The sequence below is a fragment of the Silurus aristotelis genome, assembly GCF_946808225.1.
Source record: "Silurus aristotelis genome assembly, chromosome: 6".
NCBI classification, from domain to species: domain Eukaryota; kingdom Metazoa; phylum Chordata; class Actinopteri; order Siluriformes; family Siluridae; genus Silurus; species Silurus aristotelis.
The window spans coordinates 33529211-33549210 of NC_139579.1; the positions used below are offsets into that span (position 1 = coordinate 33529211).

General features: G+C 43.1%; 3 protein-coding genes across 8 annotated transcripts in view; 2 read left to right on the forward strand and 1 right to left on the reverse strand.

The window, feature by feature from the left end:
- tbc1d12a (TBC1 domain family, member 12a) overlaps positions 1–5245 on the forward strand; it is a 33009-nt gene extending 27764 nt beyond the window's left edge. The window contains exons 12-13 of the mRNA XM_083543467.1: positions 4244–4502; positions 4593–5245. Of these exons, the coding sequence (XP_083399593.1) occupies positions 4244–4502; positions 4593–4664 (331 nt within the window). The 3' untranslated portion in view covers positions 4665–5245. The remainder of the gene's footprint in view (positions 1–4243; positions 4503–4592) is intronic.
- A 2238-nt stretch (positions 5246–7483) lies between these two features.
- On the reverse strand, positions 7484–18019 carry LOC310727820 (uncharacterized protein). Of its 6 annotated transcripts, none has more exons than XM_083544666.1 (8): positions 17608–18019; positions 17375–17448; positions 12559–13129; positions 11191–11719; positions 9590–9651; positions 9403–9502; positions 9175–9326; positions 7484–8180 (listed from the first exon to the last, which is right to left on the reverse strand). In XM_083544666.1, exons 1-8 carry the CDS (start codon positions 17794–17796, stop codon positions 7917–7919), a joined length of 1941 nt encoding a protein of 646 aa, XP_083400792.1. In that variant the 5' UTR covers positions 17797–18019; the 3' UTR covers positions 7484–7916. The 6 variants fall into 6 exon arrangements, with proteins under 6 accessions (XP_083400792.1, XP_083400791.1, XP_083400794.1 ...); XM_083544665.1 differs by having other exon boundaries at positions 11191–11749; XM_083544668.1 differs by having other exon boundaries at positions 11191–11701; positions 17608–18018.
- Positions 18020–18656: 637 nt separating this feature from the next.
- fam98a (family with sequence similarity 98 member A) overlaps positions 18657–20000 on the forward strand; it is a 16345-nt gene continuing 15001 nt past the window's right edge. The window contains exon 1 of the mRNA XM_083544712.1: positions 18657–18818. Within this exon, the coding sequence (XP_083400838.1) occupies positions 18781–18818 (38 nt within the window). The 5' untranslated portion in view covers positions 18657–18780. The remainder of the gene's footprint in view (positions 18819–20000) is intronic.

Sequence of the window (20000 nt, forward strand, 5' to 3'; positions counted from 1 at the left end):
TTACCCTACTCCCTACACTCTTTACCCTACACCCTACACTCTTTAACCTACTCCCTACACTATTTAACCTACACCCTTTACCCTACACCCTACACTATTTACCCTACTCCCTACACTCTTTAACCTACTCCCTACACTCTTTACCCTATACCCTTTACCCTACTCCCTACACTCTTTACCCTACTCCCTACACTCTTTACCCTACTCCCTACACTCTTTACCCTACTCCCTACACTTTTTAACCTACTCCCTACACTCTTTAACCTACTCCCTACACGATTTAACCTACACCCTTTACCCTACACCCTACACTATTTACCCTACTTCCTACACTCTTTAACCTACTCCCTACACTATTTACCCTACTCCCTACACTCTTTACCCTATACCCTTTACCCTACCCCCTACACTCTTTACCCTACTCCCTACACTCTTTACCCTACTCCCTACACTCTTTACCCTACTCCCTACACTCTTTACCCTTTACCCTACTCCCTACACCCTTTACCCTACTCCCTACACTCTTTACCCTACTCCCTACACCCTTTACCCTACTCCCTACACCCTTTACCCTACACTCTTTACCCTACTCCCTACACTCTTTACCCTACTCCCTACACCCTTTACCCTACTCCCTACACCCTTTACCCTACACTCTTTGCCCTACTCCCTACACCCTACTCCCTACACTCTTTACTCTACTCCGTACAGTCTTTACCCTACTCCCTACACGCTTTACCCTACACTCTTTAACCTACTCCCTACACTATTTACCCTACTCCCTACACTCTTTACCCTATACCCTTTACCCTACCCCCTACACTCTTTACCCTACTCCCTACACGCTTTACCCTACACCCTGCACTCTTTAACCTACTCCCTACACTATTTACCCTATACCCGTTACCCTACCCCCTACACTCTTTACCCTACTCCCTACACTCTTTACCCTACTCCCTACACTCTTTACCCTACTCCCTACACCCTTTACCCTACACTCTTTACCCTACTCCCTACACTCTTTACCCTACTCCCTACACTCTTTACCCTACTCCCTACACCCTTTACCCTACTCCCTACACTCTTTACCCTACTCCCTACACCCTTTACCCTACACTCTTTACCCTACTCCCTACACTCTTTACCCTACTCCCTACACTCTTTACCCTATTCCCTACACCCTTTACCCTACACTCTTTACCCTACTCCCTACACTCTTCACCCTACTCCCCACACCCTTTACCCTACTCCGTACACTCTTTGCCCTATACTCTTTACCCTACTCCCTACACTCTTTACCCTACTCCCCACACTCTTTACCCTACTCCGTACACTCTTTGCCCTATACTCTTACCCTACTCCCTATACCCTTTACCCTACTCCCTACACCCTTTACCCTACTCCCTATACCCTTTACCCTACTCCCCACACTCTTTACCCTACTCCCTACACTCTTTACCCTACTCCCTACACCCTTTACCCTACTCCCTACACTCTTTTCTCTACTCCCTACACTCTTTACTCTACTCCCTACACTCTTTACCTTACTCCCTACACCCTTTACCTTACTCCCTACACTCTTTACCCTACACTCTTTACTCTACTCCCTACACTCTTTACTCTACTCCCTACACTCTTTACCTTACTCCCTAGACTATTTACCCTACTCCCTACACTCTTTACCCTATACCCTTTACCCTACACCCTACATTCTTTACCCTACACCCTACACTCTTTACCCTACTCCCTACACCCTTTACCCTACACCCTTTACCCTACTCTCTACACTCTTTGCCCTATACCCTTTACCCTACTCCCTACACTCTTTACCCTACTCCCTACACTCTTTACCCTATACCCTTTACCCTACTCCCTACACTCTTTACCCTACTCCCTACACCCTTTACCCTTTACCCTACTCCCTACACCCTTTTCCCTACTCCCTACACCCTTTACCCTACTCCCTACACCCTTTACCCTACACTCTTTACCCTACTCCCTACACCCTTTACCCTACTCCCTACACCCTTTACCCTACACTCTTTGCCTTACTCCCTACACCCTACTCCCTACACTCTTTACCCTACTCCCCACACCCTTTACCCTACTCCGTACAGTCTTTACCCTACTCCCTACACGCTTTACCCTACACACTTTAACCTACTCCCTACACTATTTACCCTACTCCCTACACTCTTTACCCTATACCCTTTACCCTACCCCCTACACTCTTTACCCTACTCCCTACACTCTTTACTCTTTACCCTACACCCTTTACCCTACTCCCTACACTCTTTACCCTACTCCCTACACTCTTTACCCTACTCCCTACACCCTTTACCCTACTCCCTACACCCTTTACCCTACACTCTTTACCCTACTCCCTACACTCTTTACCCTACTCCCTACACTCTTTACCCTACTCCCTACACTCTTTACCCTACTCCCTTTACCCTACACTCTTTACCCTACTCCCTACACTCTTTACCCTACTCCCTACACCCTTTACCCTACACTCTTTACCCCACTCCCTACACTCTTTACCCTACTCCCCACACCCTTTACCCCCCTCCGTACACTCTTTGCCCTATACTCTTTACCCTACTTCCTACACTCTTTACCCTACTCCCCACACCCTTTACCCTACTCCGTACGCTCTTTGCCCTATACTCTTTACCCTACTCCCTATACCCTTTACCCTACTCCCTACACCCTTTACCCTACTCCCCACACTCTTTACCCTATTCCCTACACTCTTTACCCTACTCCCTACACCCTTTACCCTACTCCCTACACCCTTTACCCTACTCCCTACACTCTTTTCCCTACTCCCTACACTCTTTACTCTACTCCCTACACTCTTTACCTTACTCCCTAGACTATTTACCCTACTCCCTACACCCTTAAACCCTACTCCCTACACTCTTTACCCTATACTCTTTTCCCTACTCCCTACACTCTTTACTCATACTTCCTACACTCTTTATCTTACTCCCTAGACTATTTACCCTATTTCCTACACTCTTTACCCTATACCCTTTACTCTACACCCTACATTCTTTACCCTACTCCCTACACCCTTTACCCTACACTCTTTACCCTACTCCCTACACCCTTTACCCTACTCTCTACACTCTTTGCCCTATACCCTTTACCCTACTCCCTACACTCTTTACCCTACTCCCTACACTCTTTACCCTACTCCCTACACCCTTTACCCTACTACCTACACCCTTTACCCTACTCCCTACACTCTTTACCCTACTCCCTACACTCTCTACCCTACACTCTTTACCCTACTCCCTACACTCTCTACCCTACACCATTTACCCTACTCCCTACACCCTTTACCCTACTCCCTACACCCTTTACCCTACACCCTTTACCCTACTCCCTATACCCTTTACCCTACTCCCTACACTCTTTACCCTATACCCTTTACCCTACTCCCTACACTCTTTACCCTACTCCCTACACCCTTTACCCTACTCCCTTTACCCTATACCCTTTACCCTACTCCCTGCACCCTTTACCCTACTCCCTGCACCTTTTACCCTACTACCCTACTCCCTGCACCCTTTACCCTACTCCCTACAGTCTTTACCCTATACCCTTTACCCTACTCCCCACACTCTTTACCCTATTCCCTACACTCTTTACCCTATTCCCTACACTCTTTACCCTATTCCCTACACTCTTTACCCTATTCCCTACACTCTTCACCCTACTCCCTACACCCTTTACCTTACTTCCTACACTCTTCACCCTACTCCCTACACCCTTTATCCCACTCCCTACACTCTTTACCCTACTTCCTACACCCTTTACCCTACTCCCTACACTCTTTACCATATACCCTTTACCCTACTCCCTATACCCTTTACCCCACTCCCTACACTCTTTACCCCACTCCCTACACTCTTTACCCCACTCCATACACCCTATACCCTACACTCTTTATCCTACTCCCTACAGCCTTTACCCTACACCATACACCCTTTACCCTACTCCCTACACCATTTACCCTACACCCTTTACATATACCCTACACCCTTTACCCCACTCCCTACTCCCTACATGCTTTACCCTACTCCCTACACCCTTTACTTTACACCCTACACTCTTTACCCTACTCCCTACACTCTTTACCCTACACCATACACCCTTTACATATACCCTACACCCTACACCCTTTAACCTACACTCTACACCCTTAACTCTACACCCGTGTGTATGTGTGTAGGATCTTCACGCTGTACAGTAAGCCTTTGCCGCTGGACGTGGCGTGCCGCGTGTGGGATCTGTTTTGCCGAGATGGAGAGGAAGCACTGTTCCGTACGGCGTTGGGAATCCTGCGTCTTTATCAGGACGTCCTGCTGCAGATGGACTTCATCCACAGCGCCCAGTTCCTGTCCCGCCTCCCGCAGAACACCCCGGCACACCTGCTCTTCATCGGCATCGCCAACACCGACATGCTCAGCAACAACGGCCGCTGGAACCAGGTCCGAACTCCGTCAGCCGGAAAGGTGCAGTCTGATGTCCGGGAATATATACCGTGCCGATTCTAATCCGGGATTATCGCTCTGTTGCAGGTTTTTTCAGCGCTGATGAAAGATGGACCTAAAGACGCCGATAAAACAGGAAGTCCCGCCTTACGCAGCTAACGAGGCGGTTTTATATGAAGTACGTGATTTTGGGAACGATCATGTACAGTGTTAACGACTTCAGCTGATCTGTCTAACTCAGAGAAGCATTTCTGTGTGTGTGTGTGTGTGTGTGTGTGTGTGTGTGTGTGTGTGTGTGTGTGTGAGGTATTTGTTTAAAGTTAAGTCATGTGTCTAATGTTTGTGATTGTAAATCTTATACACGCTAACATGTACGTGTACGATTAGCGTTGTGAAGGTCGTCGTGAAGGTCGGAGTTGATCCTAAGCCTGATCATGCAGTCCCGAGCTAGCCTAGCTAACGCTACTAACATCGTGAGCCGTCCAGCCAAGCATTAAGTTCCCGCCTTTTTTTTTTATGTCACAAGAAGTTTTTTTTTTTTTTTTTTACTCTTTATTTTGACGTTTCCAAGCGATGACACGTGTGCAGACATGCACAGTGTTGCCAAATAACACAATTTGTTTGATAGGTTTTTTTAAAATATTTCGTGACTACATTTTAAAGGTAAATTCGCAGATCTTTTGTTCATTATGGAGATTTATTTATTTATTTTAAAGCTGAAATGAAAAGATTTAATGAAACAATAATGAGTTCTCTGAAGGCTCATGAAGTTACTGTGTCTTACTGGAGCTTAATGTGTATTTATACACACACACACACACACACACACAACTGTATCCTACAAAGACATACACACACACTGATATACACACTTGTGCAATCCTTACAAAGAAACATACACAGATACACAATAGTGCAATTGCCACACACACACACACACACACACACACACACACACAGTGCAATTACAAAGTCATACACACTTGTGCAATTCTTGCAAACACGCAAATACACACTAATGTGAGTCCTACAAAATTATTTGCACACAGATTCACATTAGGGCAATTCCTACACACACACACACACACACACACACACACACACACACACTTTCTTCGGCTCCATTTGTTCAGGCTCTTCATAAACATATTTTAAATGTGTATATATAAGGTTCTGATTTAAATGGTTTGAAATGGAGTTTCTTCTAAGTCTTCTAAGAAGGTTCTCATTCTACAGTGGTCCAGTTTTATGAGAACTAATGAGTTCTGTGGAGGTTCCCAGTAGAGACCATTTGGATTGCTGATACATGAGTAAGGGGTTCCTTTCCTTCAGAGTTCTAATCAGAACCTTCTGTGATAGTAGAACAATAAAGTGAAAAACTTGTAGACTTTGATGGCTCATTGGAGTTCTGTACTTCCTGGAAGGGTTCTTTCTAAGGGTTCTGATCAGTTTTAACTTGGAGGCTTTCAGGGTTCTTGGCTTTCTGTAACAGTTCCACTGGAACCTTCTCCTATTAAAGGTTCTACTTGGAAATATTTTCGATTCACAAAATACAGTGTAGAGTTCGTTCCTTAGTTGAGCTACTTTGAGGGTTCTCCTTGGAACCTTCTCTGATGCTGGTTCTATATTTAAGGGCTCACTTGATGGTCCAGTTCCAGGATAATTGTTGTTCCGCCCACTTTCAGAAAATGAACCTATTTGATTGACACACCAGGCAACCAATCAAATCCCTTTTCTCAGTCATGTGAGTTTTTTAGTCACCTTTCATGAACATTTTGGGTTTTTTTCCTGAAATCTAAACCTGTAAGAATTATTATTTGCTGACTTTTTATTTTCAGCTTCTTCAGGTGTAGCATCAGTCTGCTTACTCAGCACTTTATTTTATTAAGAATTTTATTGGCCAATAGCAGACCGGCTTGAGGATAATAATAATAAGAAGAAAAAGACGACGCCGCATGTGTGGTCTCTCTGGCATCTCATATCATTGAGTTTTTACCATAAGAATGAAGCTGAAGCAAAAGTTTCTACCCCCCTCCATCCTGTAGCTGCTGTTTGCTGGAGCTCCAGACCTAAACATCTCCTCACTTCCTGTTTCAGAGTTTGTTACGTGTCTTCCACGGCCTGATTGTTTTATATGAAATTGTTTGACCCCCGTGGCCTTCTGGAGTCCCGTAACACGCTAAACAGTTCCCACTGAGACGCCTCACCACCATCACCATCCTCCTTTTCATCTTTACAACATCTGCATTTACAGTCGACTGATGGAACTCACCTGCTTTTCATCACTTGTTAAATTCCACTTGGTTCTTGTACAGGTTTTATACATGCTGTCAGTGTTGTATAGAAAATGTGAAATATAAATTAACATTCCAACACGACGTCTGTGCCTTTTCTCGTTTTTTTTTTTTATTTATGGAGAAAGAAATTGTAAATAAATATTTATATATAAATGTAAGTGCTTTATTGTAATTACGATAAAAAAATAACACACGTTATTAACTAAAGCTCCACCCTCCAGGACCCAGAAAGTCGTTAAACGGCGCATTCAGGACGAGTAAATGTCTTGAATTTGTTGAAGATCAGCTCATTAGAATGAAGTAATTTAATATAATGATCCAAATAAATGGTTGGAAATTAATTCCCCCAAATTATATCTAATGCATCACAATCATACGATCAACAATATCGACTTGATAGTGAACCATTAATCCGAACAATTTCTGTAGTTACCACAAGAACCAAGATCCAATCATGAACATGACAAAAGGAGGAAACGAGCAGAGCTCCACCTAGTGGGTGGAGTAATGGGTCACGTTTGGTTGAGAGACAGAAACTGTTTGATGGCAAGAGAACAAAGGTGAGGTGATGTACTTTAACAAATAAACAAAGACGTAACGATGCCTACATTTCATATAAACCAACTTCTAAGCCCCGCCCACTGTAACACACAGGAAGTTAAATCTTTTAATCCATTTCAGTACTGCAGTGAATTTGTTTTATTTCAATAAAAAGCTGAATGTACAAGCGGAAACAAACAAATCCAATTCAAATCAAAATTTCATACAAAAAAAAAGGGTCATTTAAACCCAACCTGTAGCAGAGTTTATGATAAACTGGAGTCTATAGATTTTTTTTTCTCTGTTAGTAACAGTTGCCTCGCAGTTTGTTGAAGGTGGATTTCATTTCTGAACTTTATTTAAATGTTTATTGTTTATTATTGTGTGTAACCAGAGACGGGCAGCAGGGGGCGATACGCTGATACGTGATAAATTGTGGCGTCGAACACTGATAACAGAAAAGGGTGCCAAAAAGTTTTGGCACCCTTTTCTGTTTTCAGTTTTACATTATCTTGATATCAAGTATCATGATTTGATATTTGGGTCGTATTGACCTGCTCCAACATGATGAGTGTTATTCCTTCTCAGCCTTGTCCTTTTTCTTCTCTTTCTTTTTCTCCTTCCTCTTCATCTTCTTCTCTTTCTTCTTTTTCTTCTTGGCTTTCTTACTCGACTGTGCGTCATCGTCTTTCGTGTCCTGGACTCTGGATTGGTCCTCGTCCCTGTGAGGGCTCATGTGTTCTCTGGGTCTTTTCCTCTCGCCGGTTCGCTCGTCTTGGTCTCGGCGCTCGGTGGCCTTCTGATCTCGCTGCCTCTTATCTTCTTTAAGATGCTGATCCTGTGACACGAACATGCAAGGACTAGATTAGACACCAGTATCAGATATATGCAGTGAATGAGTGAAGATATGATAACTGGATTGGACACTGATATCAGAGCTAGATTAGACATCAGTATCAGATTTATAATAGTGCAATGAAGATATGAGACCTAAATTAGACACAGATATCAGATATAGTAATGTGGTAAAAGATATGAGATCTAGATTAGACACCAGGATTAGAGCTATAATAATTTGGCAAGGATCTGTTCTGAAAGATAGATTAGACATTAGTTTCAGAGCTATAATAATGCTATATAAATATGATTACCATAGATTAGACATCAATGCATGGTATAATAACGCAGTAAAGGTATAAGAACTAAATTCAGAGGTACAATAAGTCAAAGATATTGGAATAAGATTAGACACCAGTGTCAAATATATGAGTGCTAGAAACTGGATTAGGCAATAGATTAGACATCAGTATCAGATTTATAATACAGCAGTGAAGATGAGACCTAGATTAGACACCACTATTAGGATCTCTAATAATGCAATAAAGATACAAGAACTAGATTAGACAAATGAGCTATAATAGTGTGGTAATGTTTTAAAAGCTAGATTAGATATGTTTCAAATCTATAATAATAATATTTGCTATATAAATATAAGAGCTTCTGTGAATTCAACATCAATATCAGAGACATAATAATGCAGTAAAGTTGTAAAAATTAGATTAGACACCACTATTAGGATCTGTAATAATGCAATTAAGATGTAAGAATTAGATTAGACACCACTATTAGCATATCTAATAATGCAATTAAGATGTAATAATTAGATTAGACACCACTATTAGGATCTCTAAAAATGAAATAAAGATCTAAGAATTAGATTAGACACCACTATTATGATATCCCATAATGCAATGAAGATGTAAGAATTAGATTAGACACCAGTATTAGGATCTCTAATAATGAAATAAAGAGCTAAGAATTAGATTAGACACCAGTATCCGAGCGGTGTTGGTGGTGTTGGTGTTTAGTGTGTAAACCGGGGGGGTGGTTGTGTGCTTGTGTCCCTCAGCGCTCCTCAGGTCTCCGAAAAACTCCTCGCAGCGCTGACAGAAGAATCCAATCACAGGGATCAAATCACCCGAACCTGCAGGAACAGAATGAATATTAGCACACGAGCAACAGTGTTTAAAGTGCTGTACTGTGAGGGTTCTGTGTAGAACCTTCATGCTTGAGCAGGCCCTCCAGCTCCTTCACCAGGTACTCCTTTCTCTTCTTCTGGATCTGTTTCTCTCTCTGCTCCTTCTCTTTCTCCTCACTCTTCTAAAGACACGAAGCGCAGCGTGAGCATCCGTGTGCCGCAGCATCGCTATTAATTTATTTGAGGTGAGTTATTATTGACTCCGTTACCTTGTCTCTGTGGGAAAGGCTGCTTTCGGATCGGACACCCCGCCTTTCATCAGACTCCTGCACTGCACACAGTAAAAATAAAACATCATATATATTAGAGGTGCAACAACTAATCAGTAGATTCGGTAATGAAATCCACGTCAGCGAATGGAGTTCTGGATTCGTTGTGCTGCTCAGATTACGGTTTAGCGTGACAGTAAGATACACAGCCGCTGTGAAAGGCGGAAGAGTTCAGGGTCAAGCAGCAGCAGGAAAAAAGAAAACACACTGGAGTCACGTGTGAAGGTGGAACATCAGCACGGTGAGTAAAAACTCAGTCACGTGTAAAAGGTGTAGTTTAATGGTGTTATTGTGTAAACTGTGTGTTTGAAACTTCGGGAAAGTCACACTGGATCTGTTTTGTCGTGAGCATCAAGGTCACGTGAGCATCAAGGTCACTCACGACATCATGATGATTTCATTAAACTGCTGTGAACAAACACAATCTAAACACAGCAAATAACAGCAGCAGTAAACGAGCACATTTTTACTCCGTTCTGGTTTACAGTGAATGTTTATGTATTTTTACACCAATGAATATTTATTGATTTATTTCAAATTTAAGTCTGTTAGTTTGCTGTTTTTCCGTTTCACGCTCTTTTCACACTATTCGTCTACTACAGCAGTTCACTTTGTTTTTTTAAACGTGAGTTACTGCGACTTTACTACGTTCACACGCCTTCACGTTTTCAGTGTTTGTATATTTAATTTATGCAAATATCACTTAAATATTATACAAGAATAAATTAATTATATATTCTAGATTCTTTTTATAAATGGTGAATTGCTTCACCTTTTATACTCAAATGTTTTTTATAGAAAGAAAAAAGCAGCATGAGCAGAAATCCACATTCACTCATCACCGAGCAGCACCACGAGCTTCACAACGTCTCAATCTGAGAGAAACTCAATGTGACTTCTGCATGTTTAAGTCCACTTTTATATATAAATACTCTGAATTAGGGTTTTATATTGTTATAATAAGTAAAACAGCTCATTAATTTATTTTAAAAAATCTAATTAATCAGGGAAAAATGTCTGATTAATCATTTATCAAATCAATAGCTGCAGCCCAAATATACACAGTGCCCTAATCACACTCGTACTGCTGTCTGATCTCACATTTACCCCTTTACTGCATTATTATACTTCCGACATTGGTGTCTAATCTAGTTATAGGTCTGATATAGTTGTCTAATCTAGTCCTTAAATCTTTACTGAATTATTAAAGCCTTCATAGTGGTGTCCAATCTAGTTTTCATAACTTTACTGCATTATTATATTTCTGGTACTGATGTCTAATCTAGTTATAGGTCTGATATAGGTGTCTAATCTAGTCCTTACATTTTTACTGAATTATAAAAGCTCTGATAGTGGTGTCTAATCTACAGTAGCTCACAAGTAGGTGCACCCCCTCACATTTCAACAACTATATTAGTGTCTTTTCAAGGGACAATATTATAAAAGAACTTGGACATATCCTTCTCTCAGGTCTTATCAGTATGTCTGATCTCGCTAATTTAGAAAAAGCTTGATACTGACGTCTGATCTAGCTCTGATACCTTTATGGTGTTTCAGCGTTGTCTCCAGCGTCGCTCTGAGAGACGTGTTTGAGATCGGACCTCTTTGCTCCTCCTGCTTCTGCTTCAGTCTGGTGACCAAGTTGCTGATGTCAGCTGGACTCAGGTTCAGCCTGATGTTGTTTAGCAGGTTCTTCAACCTCTCGCAGTTCTCTGCCGACATGTCCAGATTCGTGGGTCGCGTGAAGGTCGCGGCTTGGCCCTGAAGGACGGGTGGTTTGGAGAGACAGGGAGACGAGGTGGGATTTTCGGCAGGTCTGGTTTGGGCGAGGGGGACAGTGACGGCTTGGGGTTTTTTTCTCCCTTCTTCATCTCCGTAGAGAAACTCCTCCTCGTCCTCGATGCTGGAGAAGACGGGTTTATTCTGAAACGCTTCGTTTTTTTGCCCCGGATCGTTCCAGGATGAGATCCAAGATAAGGCTCTGTCGGCTCCGCCCACTCGCTCGTGAGGAAGCATGGAGTGAGCAGCTCGGGCGGCTTCAGGGGACTCCGTCTGAGGTTCAGAAAGGTTCTGTAAAGTTCTTCTCATGTCATCCTGGGCCTGATTATTATACACTAATCATTCATTAATAATTAGAATTATACAAATGTTACTACATTAAAAGAGTCATTAAAACTCTCCCTTTATTTACTGAAGGTGTGAAACTAGCGATCCAGAAACAGAAAGCAGGTTTGAGCTCTGAGCTACTCAGTGTGCTAGGAGAGCTGGAGATCCACCATACAGTGTAGCAATATCATCAGTATCGTGATACGCGAGAACACGATATCATACATAAACCTCATCACGATATTATAACATTTTACTTCACTCAGACGGTAAAAGTGTTTCGAAATAAAACTAATCAGTCTGATCTAATAGTATATCATGCTAATGTCTGATCCATCTCTGATATCTATATTATGTCTGATTATATCTAATATATAATATAATGGCTGATGCTATCTGATCTAACTCTGAGATCTATATTATATTCTATCTAAAGCTGTCTGGTCTACTTTTGAGATCTAGATCAAGTCTAATGCTGTCTGATCTAGCTCTAATATCTATATTATATTAAGTCTGACCTAGCTCCAATATCTATTTTATATTGTCTGATATAGCTGAGATCTATATTAAGTCTGATGCTGTCTGATCTAGCTCTAATATCTATATTATATGAAGTCTGATGTTGTCTAATCTAGCTCTAATATGTATATTATATTATATTAAGTCCAATGCTGTCTGATCTAGCTGACATCTATATTAGGTTTGATGCTGTCTGATCTAGCTCTGAAATCTATATAGAAAGTCTGATGCTGCCTGATCTAGGTCTGATATTTGTATGTTATAAATGTTAGAAGAGCTTATACCTGGTTGATCATGATGGTGTTTTTCACCACACTGAGCTCTCTGCTCTGTAGAACTTGTTTCAGGTTCTGGAAGAGGTCTGAGACAGTCCCTCTGACTGATGCAGGAGCTTCTTCTTGAGATCCTTTTGGGAGCCGAGGTTGGCTCTCACTCCTGGTAAAGCTCCGTCCCCTGCTGCGGCTGCGATGGCGAGGCTGGCTCTTTGCTCTGGTGCAGCTTTTTCCTCGACTCCTGCTTCTGCTCTGACCTCGACTCCTCCCTCTACTGCGAGCTTGGCTCTTCCCTCGACTCTTCCCTCGACTCCTCCCTCGACTCCTCTCTCGACTCCTCCCTCGACTCTTCCCACGACTCTTCCCACGACTCTTCCCTCGACTCTTCCCACGACTCTTCCCACGACTCTTCCCACGACTCTTCCCTCTACTCCGGCTTCGCCCCCTTGAGTGCTTCTCTGAACTGCGTCTTTCAGCTTCGGGGTCTGCGCTCGGACGTCTCGTGCTCTTGTCTCCTGATTCGCTGGAAATATCGTGCCGATCTTTTGCTTCCAGAATGCGCAGAAATTCTTCAGCTTTCTTCCTGTAAGGAGAAAAGTACTGTCAGTCTCAGTGAAGGAGGCGTGGTCTAGCTCTGATATCTGATACTATCTGATCTAATTCTCATATCTATATTTTATTAAGTCTAATTGATGTCTGATCTCACTCTGGGGGCATGGCCTTGGTCTTAGTTAAGGGGCGTGGCCTCAGTCTCAGTTAAGGGGGCATGGCCTCAGTCCCAGTTAAGGGGCGTGGCCTCTGTCCCAGTTAAGGGGGCTTGGCCTCCGTCTCAGTTAAGGGGGCATGGTGATCTTCGATAACTCCCAGGGGAGTGGTTAAGGTGCTGGGTTACTGATCGGAATGTCCGGGGTTCTAGCCCCGGTATCGCCAAGCTGCTGCTCTTGAGCAAGGCCCTCTGTGCTCCAGAAATGCGGTATCATGGCTGACCTCAGCTTCCAGGTCATCGTCGTTTTTCGGCTGCTCCCATTAGGGGTCGCCACAGCGGATCTTCATTCTTCTACTAATATACCCCATGTCCCTCCTCTGCACATGTCCAAACCATCTCAATCTCACCTCCCTCAACTTGTTTTCAAAACGTCCTACATGCACTGTCCCTCTAATAAACTCATTTCTAATCCTGTCCATCGTCGTCAGTCCCAATGAACATCTCAACATCTTCAGCTCTGCTACCTCCAGCTCCACCTCCTGTCTTTTACTCAATGCCACTGTCTCTAAACCATACAACATCTCAGGTCTCACCACAGTCCTATAAACTTTCCCTTTCACTCTCACAGATACTCTTCTATCACTAATCACTCCTGCTATCACTCTTCTCCACCCACTCCACCCTGCCTGCACTCTTTTCTTCACTTCTCTAACACACTCTCCATTACTTTGCACTGCTGACCCCAGGTACCTGAACTCCTCCACCTTCTCCACCTCTTCTCCCTGCAACCGCACCCCTCCACTGCCCTCCCTCTCATTCACACACATGTACTCTGTCTTACTCCTACTGACTTTCATTCCCCTTCTCTCAAGCGCATATCTCCACCTCTCCAGGCTCTTTTCCACCTGCTGCCTACTCTCACCACAAATCACAATATCATCTGCAAACATCATAGTCCATAGAGACCCCTGTCTGACCTCGTCCGTCAACCTGTCCATTACCACTACAAACAGGAAAGGGCTCAGGGCCGATCCTTGATGTAGTCCAACCTTTACCTTGAACCAGTCTGTTGTTCCTACTGCACACTTCACTGCTGTCACACTGTCCTCATTCATGTCCTGCACCACCCTCACATTCTTCTCTGACACACCAGACTTCCTCATACAATACCACAACTTCTCTCTCCACCCTGTCGTACGCTTTCTCTAAATCCACAAACACACAATGCAACTCCTTCTGACCTTCTCTATACTTCTCCATCAACATTCTCAAAGCAAATAAGGCATCTTTGGTGCTCTTCCTCGGCATGAAACCATACTGTTGCTCACAGATGGTCACCTCTTCTCTCAGCCTGGCTTCCACTACTCTTTCCCAGAACTTCATGGTGTGACTGATCAACTTTATTCCCCTGTAGTTACTGCAGGTCTGCACATCTCCCTTATTCTTAAAGATCAGTACCAGCACACTCCTTCTCCATTCCTCAGGCATCTTCTCACCTTCCAGAATCCTGTTAAACTATTTTGTTAAAAACTCCACTGCTATCTCTCCTAAACATCTCCATGCTTCTACCGGTATGTCATCTGGTCCAACCGACTTTCCACTCTTCATCCTCTTAATCGCTGCTCTCACTTCCTCCTTACTAATCCTATCTACATCCTGCTTCACCAACTCCACATCGTCCAACCTTCTCTCTCTCATTTTCCTCGTTCATCAGTTGCTCAAAATACTCCCTCCATCTTCTCAACACACTCTCCTCTCTAGTCAACACATTTCCATCTCCATCCTTTATTGCTCTAACTTGCAGCACATCCTTCCCAGCTCGGTTCCTCTGCCTGGACAATCGATATAAATCCTTTTCTCCTTCCTCAGTGTCCAACTTCTCCTACAGCTCCTCATATGCCTTTTCCTTGGCTTTCACCACATCCCTCTTTACCTGCTGCTGCATCTCCTTGTTCTCCTGCCTACTTTTCTCATCACTCTGTCGATCCCAATTCTGTTTCTCCAATCTCTCACTACACTCTTCCTCCTTCAGTTTCCACCATCTGATTCTTCTTTCAGTCTTCACTCTCCTCCTCTTCACCTCCAAAACCATCCTACAGACCACCATCCGATGCTGTCTAGCTACACTGTCCCCTGCCAAAACCCTACAGTCTCCAATCTCCTTCAGGTTGCATCTCCTACACAGAAGATAATCCACCTGTGTGCACCTTCCTCCACTCTTATACGTCACCCTGTGATCCTCCTTCTTCTCAAAATACGTGTTCACCACTGCCATTTCCATCCTTTTAGCAAAATCCACCACCATCTGCCCTTCCACATTCCTCTCCTTAAAACCATACCTACCATCACCTCCTCATCACCTCTGTTCCCTTCACCTACATGCCCATTAAAGTCTTCTCCAATCACCAATCTTTTATTCCTACGTTCACCTTCTACCACTTGGTCTCCTGAACACACAACATCTCTACCTTTCTCCTCTCCATCATATCAGCTCCCTCTCTCCCTTTACCAGTCATAGTACCAACATTTAACGTACCAACCTGAACCTCCACTTCTCCTCCACTTCTCCTTTCCCTGCTGTCTCTGTAGACGTCTTCCTCCTCTCCTTCTTCTCCTTCAGCCAACAGCAGCACAATTTACACCGGTACCCTGTTGTTAATGATACCTGTGGTGGTTGTTGGTAACCCGGGCCTCGACCGATCCGCTATGAAATTCTGATCCTCGTATTTGATTTGCCACATGTTTTACACTGGATCTCCTTCATAACACAAACCTCCACATTTATCTGGAGTTGAGACACTGAGAGTCTCCTGACCTGAGTAACTCTAATGACTGGGTTTCTTCACAACTCCTCAGTAAGTTCTCAGTGTCTGAGTGCAGGATCTGTGAAGAAACTATTTCACTGTGCTGTAACGTGTATGTGATAAAGACTTCTCTTCTAATTCAATCGTTTCTATTCTTCCTTCCAGTGATTTCTTTTAATTACACTTTCTCTCTATTCTCTCCATCTCTACTCTTTCCCAACCCAGCCTTTCTCTCTCCTCACTGTGCATTCTCTCATCCCTTCTTTTTTCTTTTCCTGGAAACATCTTATTCCTTCTTCATCCTTCATGTTTTTCCATTTAGTGTTGATTCATCATTTTACTCGTGTACATCATGTACTGACCTTGCATTTAGGAGTGTGTGTGTGTGTGTGTGTGTGTGTGTGTGTGTGTGTGTGTGAGTGAGAGCGAGTGTGTGTGTGTGCATGAGAGTGTGTGTGTGTGTGTGTGTGTGTGTGTGTGTGTGTGAGTGAGAGCGAGTGTGTGTGTGTGCATGAGAGTGTGTGTGTGTGTGTGTGTGTGTGTGTGTGTGTAAATGTGAGGGAGTGTGTGAATTTATTAAAGTGCGTTACAGTGTGTGTGTGTGTGTGTGTGTGTGTGTGTAAAAGAGTGTGTGTGTGTGTGAGAGAGTGTGTGTAAAAGAGTGTGAGTGAGTGTGTGTGTGTGTGTAAAAGAGTGTGTGTGTGTGTGTGTGTGTGTGTAAAAGAGTGTGTGTGTGTAAAAGAGTGTGTGTGAGAGTATGACTGAGTGTGTGTGTGTGTGTGTGTGTGTGTGTGTGTGTGTGTGTGTGTGTAAAAGAGTGTGTGTGTGTGTGTGTGTGTGTGTGTGTGTGTGTGTGTGTGTGTGTGTGAGAGAGTGTGTGAGTGTGTGTGTGTGTGTGTGTGTGTGTAAAAGAGTGTGTGTGTGTGTGTGTGTGTGTGTGTGTAAAAGAGTGTGTGTGTGAGAGAGAGTGTGTGTGAGAGTATGACTGAGTGTGTGTGTGTGTGTGTGTGTGTGTGTGTGTGTGTGTGTGTAAAAGAGTGTGTGTGTGAGAGAGAGTGTGTGTGTGTGTGTGTGTGTGTGTGTGTGTGTGTGTGAGAGTGTGTGTGTGTGTGTGTGTAAAAGAGTGTGTGTGAGTGTGTGTGTGTGTGTGTGTGTGTGTGTGTGTGTAAAAGAGTGTGTGTGAGTGTGTGTGTGTGTGTGTGTGTGTAAAAGAGTGTGAGTGAGTGTGTGTGTGAGTGAGTGTGTGAGAGTATGACTGTGAGTGTGAGTGTGTAAAAAAGTGTGTGTGTGAGAGTGAGTGTGTTTAAATGATACTCACTTCACCTCCAGATTCTGCAGTTCGTCCTCCTGAAGTGTCCATCCTGCAGGAAACTGAGCCGGAGAAGCTACTGTCTGTTACACACACACACACACACACACACACACACACACACACACAGTGTTTAGGGCTTTGCAATATTTCACAACTGGACAACAGTATCACGGGTTTCGGTAATATCGTAACACCGTGGTGTGTGTGTGTGTGTGTGTGTGTGTGTTTATGAGCTTTACCTGGTAATGAGTCTCGGAGCTGAAGTTCTGGTATCCTGGAGGAGGAACTGGTCTGGGGTAAGACACAAGGTTCGGGAAGTTCGGGTTGTTAAATGGGCCTGGAAAAGGAGGCGCGGTCCCGGGTGGAGGTCCATACCGGGGATGAGGCACAGGAGCCCGGTGATAACTTGGGTTCGTTTCGCGGTGCATTTCTTCTGGTTTTAGTTTAACGAAGCATTAATGATTAATTTTTAATACACTTTTGAGTTATATTTCACACCTGTAACACATTTCCTCATTATTATAAACTATTAAAACTGAATTATAAAAAGAATGTAATCACAACCGCAGATATTTAGATTCGACCTGCACAGGACTGACTCGCAGTCACACCCGAATCTGATCTCGCGTAATGCTGCACCCCAAGGACCCTTCTGTTTCTGAAGCTTTCATATTCGCCTGATTAAAATAAATCACCCCAGCACCTCTTCCTTCCTTTTTTACTGGAAAAAAGAATCACACAATCTCAATAGTAAAGTTTAGAAGCTTTTATTGTCATTTCAACCATAAATATCTGATGCAGTACACAGTGAAGTGGGACAACGTTCCTTCAGAACCCTGGTGCTACAAAAACTACACAAAACAAAACAGATTTTTTAAAATGTTATTTTATTTTTGATCTAATGAACTAAATGACTCAAAGAATCGAATCACTAAAATGATCCGATTTTCTAATCACTTATTTAAACGAGATTTAAAAAACAGGCATATATATCAGCTACCTAAAAAAATGGCCGTCGCCTCGCGAGGGATGCAGGATGTCTACAGAGTGCACACATTCTTACAACGCGAGGACAAATTTGGAGACAATTTTGCCAGTCTGTCTATTGATATGCCTGTTTAAAAATGTTAGTGTAATATTTTATAATGAATAGTTTTCCAGACTGAAACCTTTTGTGAGACGGTTTAAATTAATAGTGTGATATGATAAAGCATTGGAGTTAAAAACCAGCACGTGTATATCATCTTAATTGCGTTTAGGACTGTTGGGATATTTGCGGACAGCTAAGTGGTTCTTGTGAGGACCCCTGTTCTGCCAACCGAGCATATGATGCAGCAGCTGCAGCGGTGTGAATGTCAGAGTCGAACTGTGTTTAATTCTCCAGAATAAAACACTTATTAAAGTTTATCTTCATGGACAACGACATTCTGGACTCTCTTGAGGATTTGGGGTGTGTACTGAAGAAAGTGTGTGTGTGTGTGTGTGTGTGTGTGTGTGTGTGTGTGTGTGTGTGTGTGTGTGTGTGTGTGTGTGTGTGTGTGTGTGTGTGTATACACACAGGTGCAGGGTGTGTCTATTATAATTATTATTATTATAAGTAAGTAAATAAGTATATTTATGGGATTTAATTATATTGCTAATAATAAACACATAAATCAGTAAATGACTTGAAGAGAAACTGAAGAAAAACATGTTTATTCTTCTTCATCCTCCTCCTGATGAAGGTGCTGTGTGTGTGTGTGTGTGTGTGTGTGTGTGTGTGTGTGTGTGTGTGTGTGTGTGTGTGTGTGTGTGTGTGTGTGTGTGAGTGAGTGAGTGAGTGAGTGAGTGAACATGCTGCTGATCCTAAACCTGATGTTCATAATTAAATATTAGGTTTAATATAAATCAGTTCTGATCTGACTCTTATTCTCATTTACATATTTAATGGTTTGTTTGTTTGTTTGTTTGTTTATCTGTTTATTATGTTCTGCAGACCCCCAGTCGTTCGTTCGGTATCCGGTTTTTGAGCATCGCTTTCCACATATAGTCCAAATTTGCTTTTAGAAATCCCTCCATTCTCCTCTGAAGATGTTCCACTAGATGTTGTGGAGATTCAGCTTTAAGTGTGTGAGTAAAGTCAGCTAGTGATGAAGTTGAGGAGGTTCCTGGGGTTCTGTCAGTGTTCACAGTCATTCAGCTCTATAGCAGGAGATCTTCCACACACTCCCACACCATGGAAAGCAGATCTTCATGGAGCTGCTTTGTGCACAGGGGCATCTTCATGCTGGAACAGGTTTTGGGCCGAACTGTATTTTACTGCATCTTTTAAGGACGTCCTGTAGAATTGTGTGCCTTCAGCTTTGTGGTAACAGTTTGGAGAAGAACCACATTGGGCAGGAAAGTTCAGGTGTCCCAATACTTTTGGTGTATTTAGTTTTACGTTTTGTGTCTGATAATTGTGGGAGTCGTTTGGTTGCTTCTGCCCCCGAAATGTGAGACTTTAAAAAAAGTTTCTCCTGATTGCGTGATCCAGTGGAGACTGTGGTGAAGGGAAAACTCCCAGAGAATACATGAGGAAGAAACCTTAAGAAGAACCAGACTCGAGAGGAAACCTCATCCTCATCACTGCATGTTCATTCGTTACAGTTCC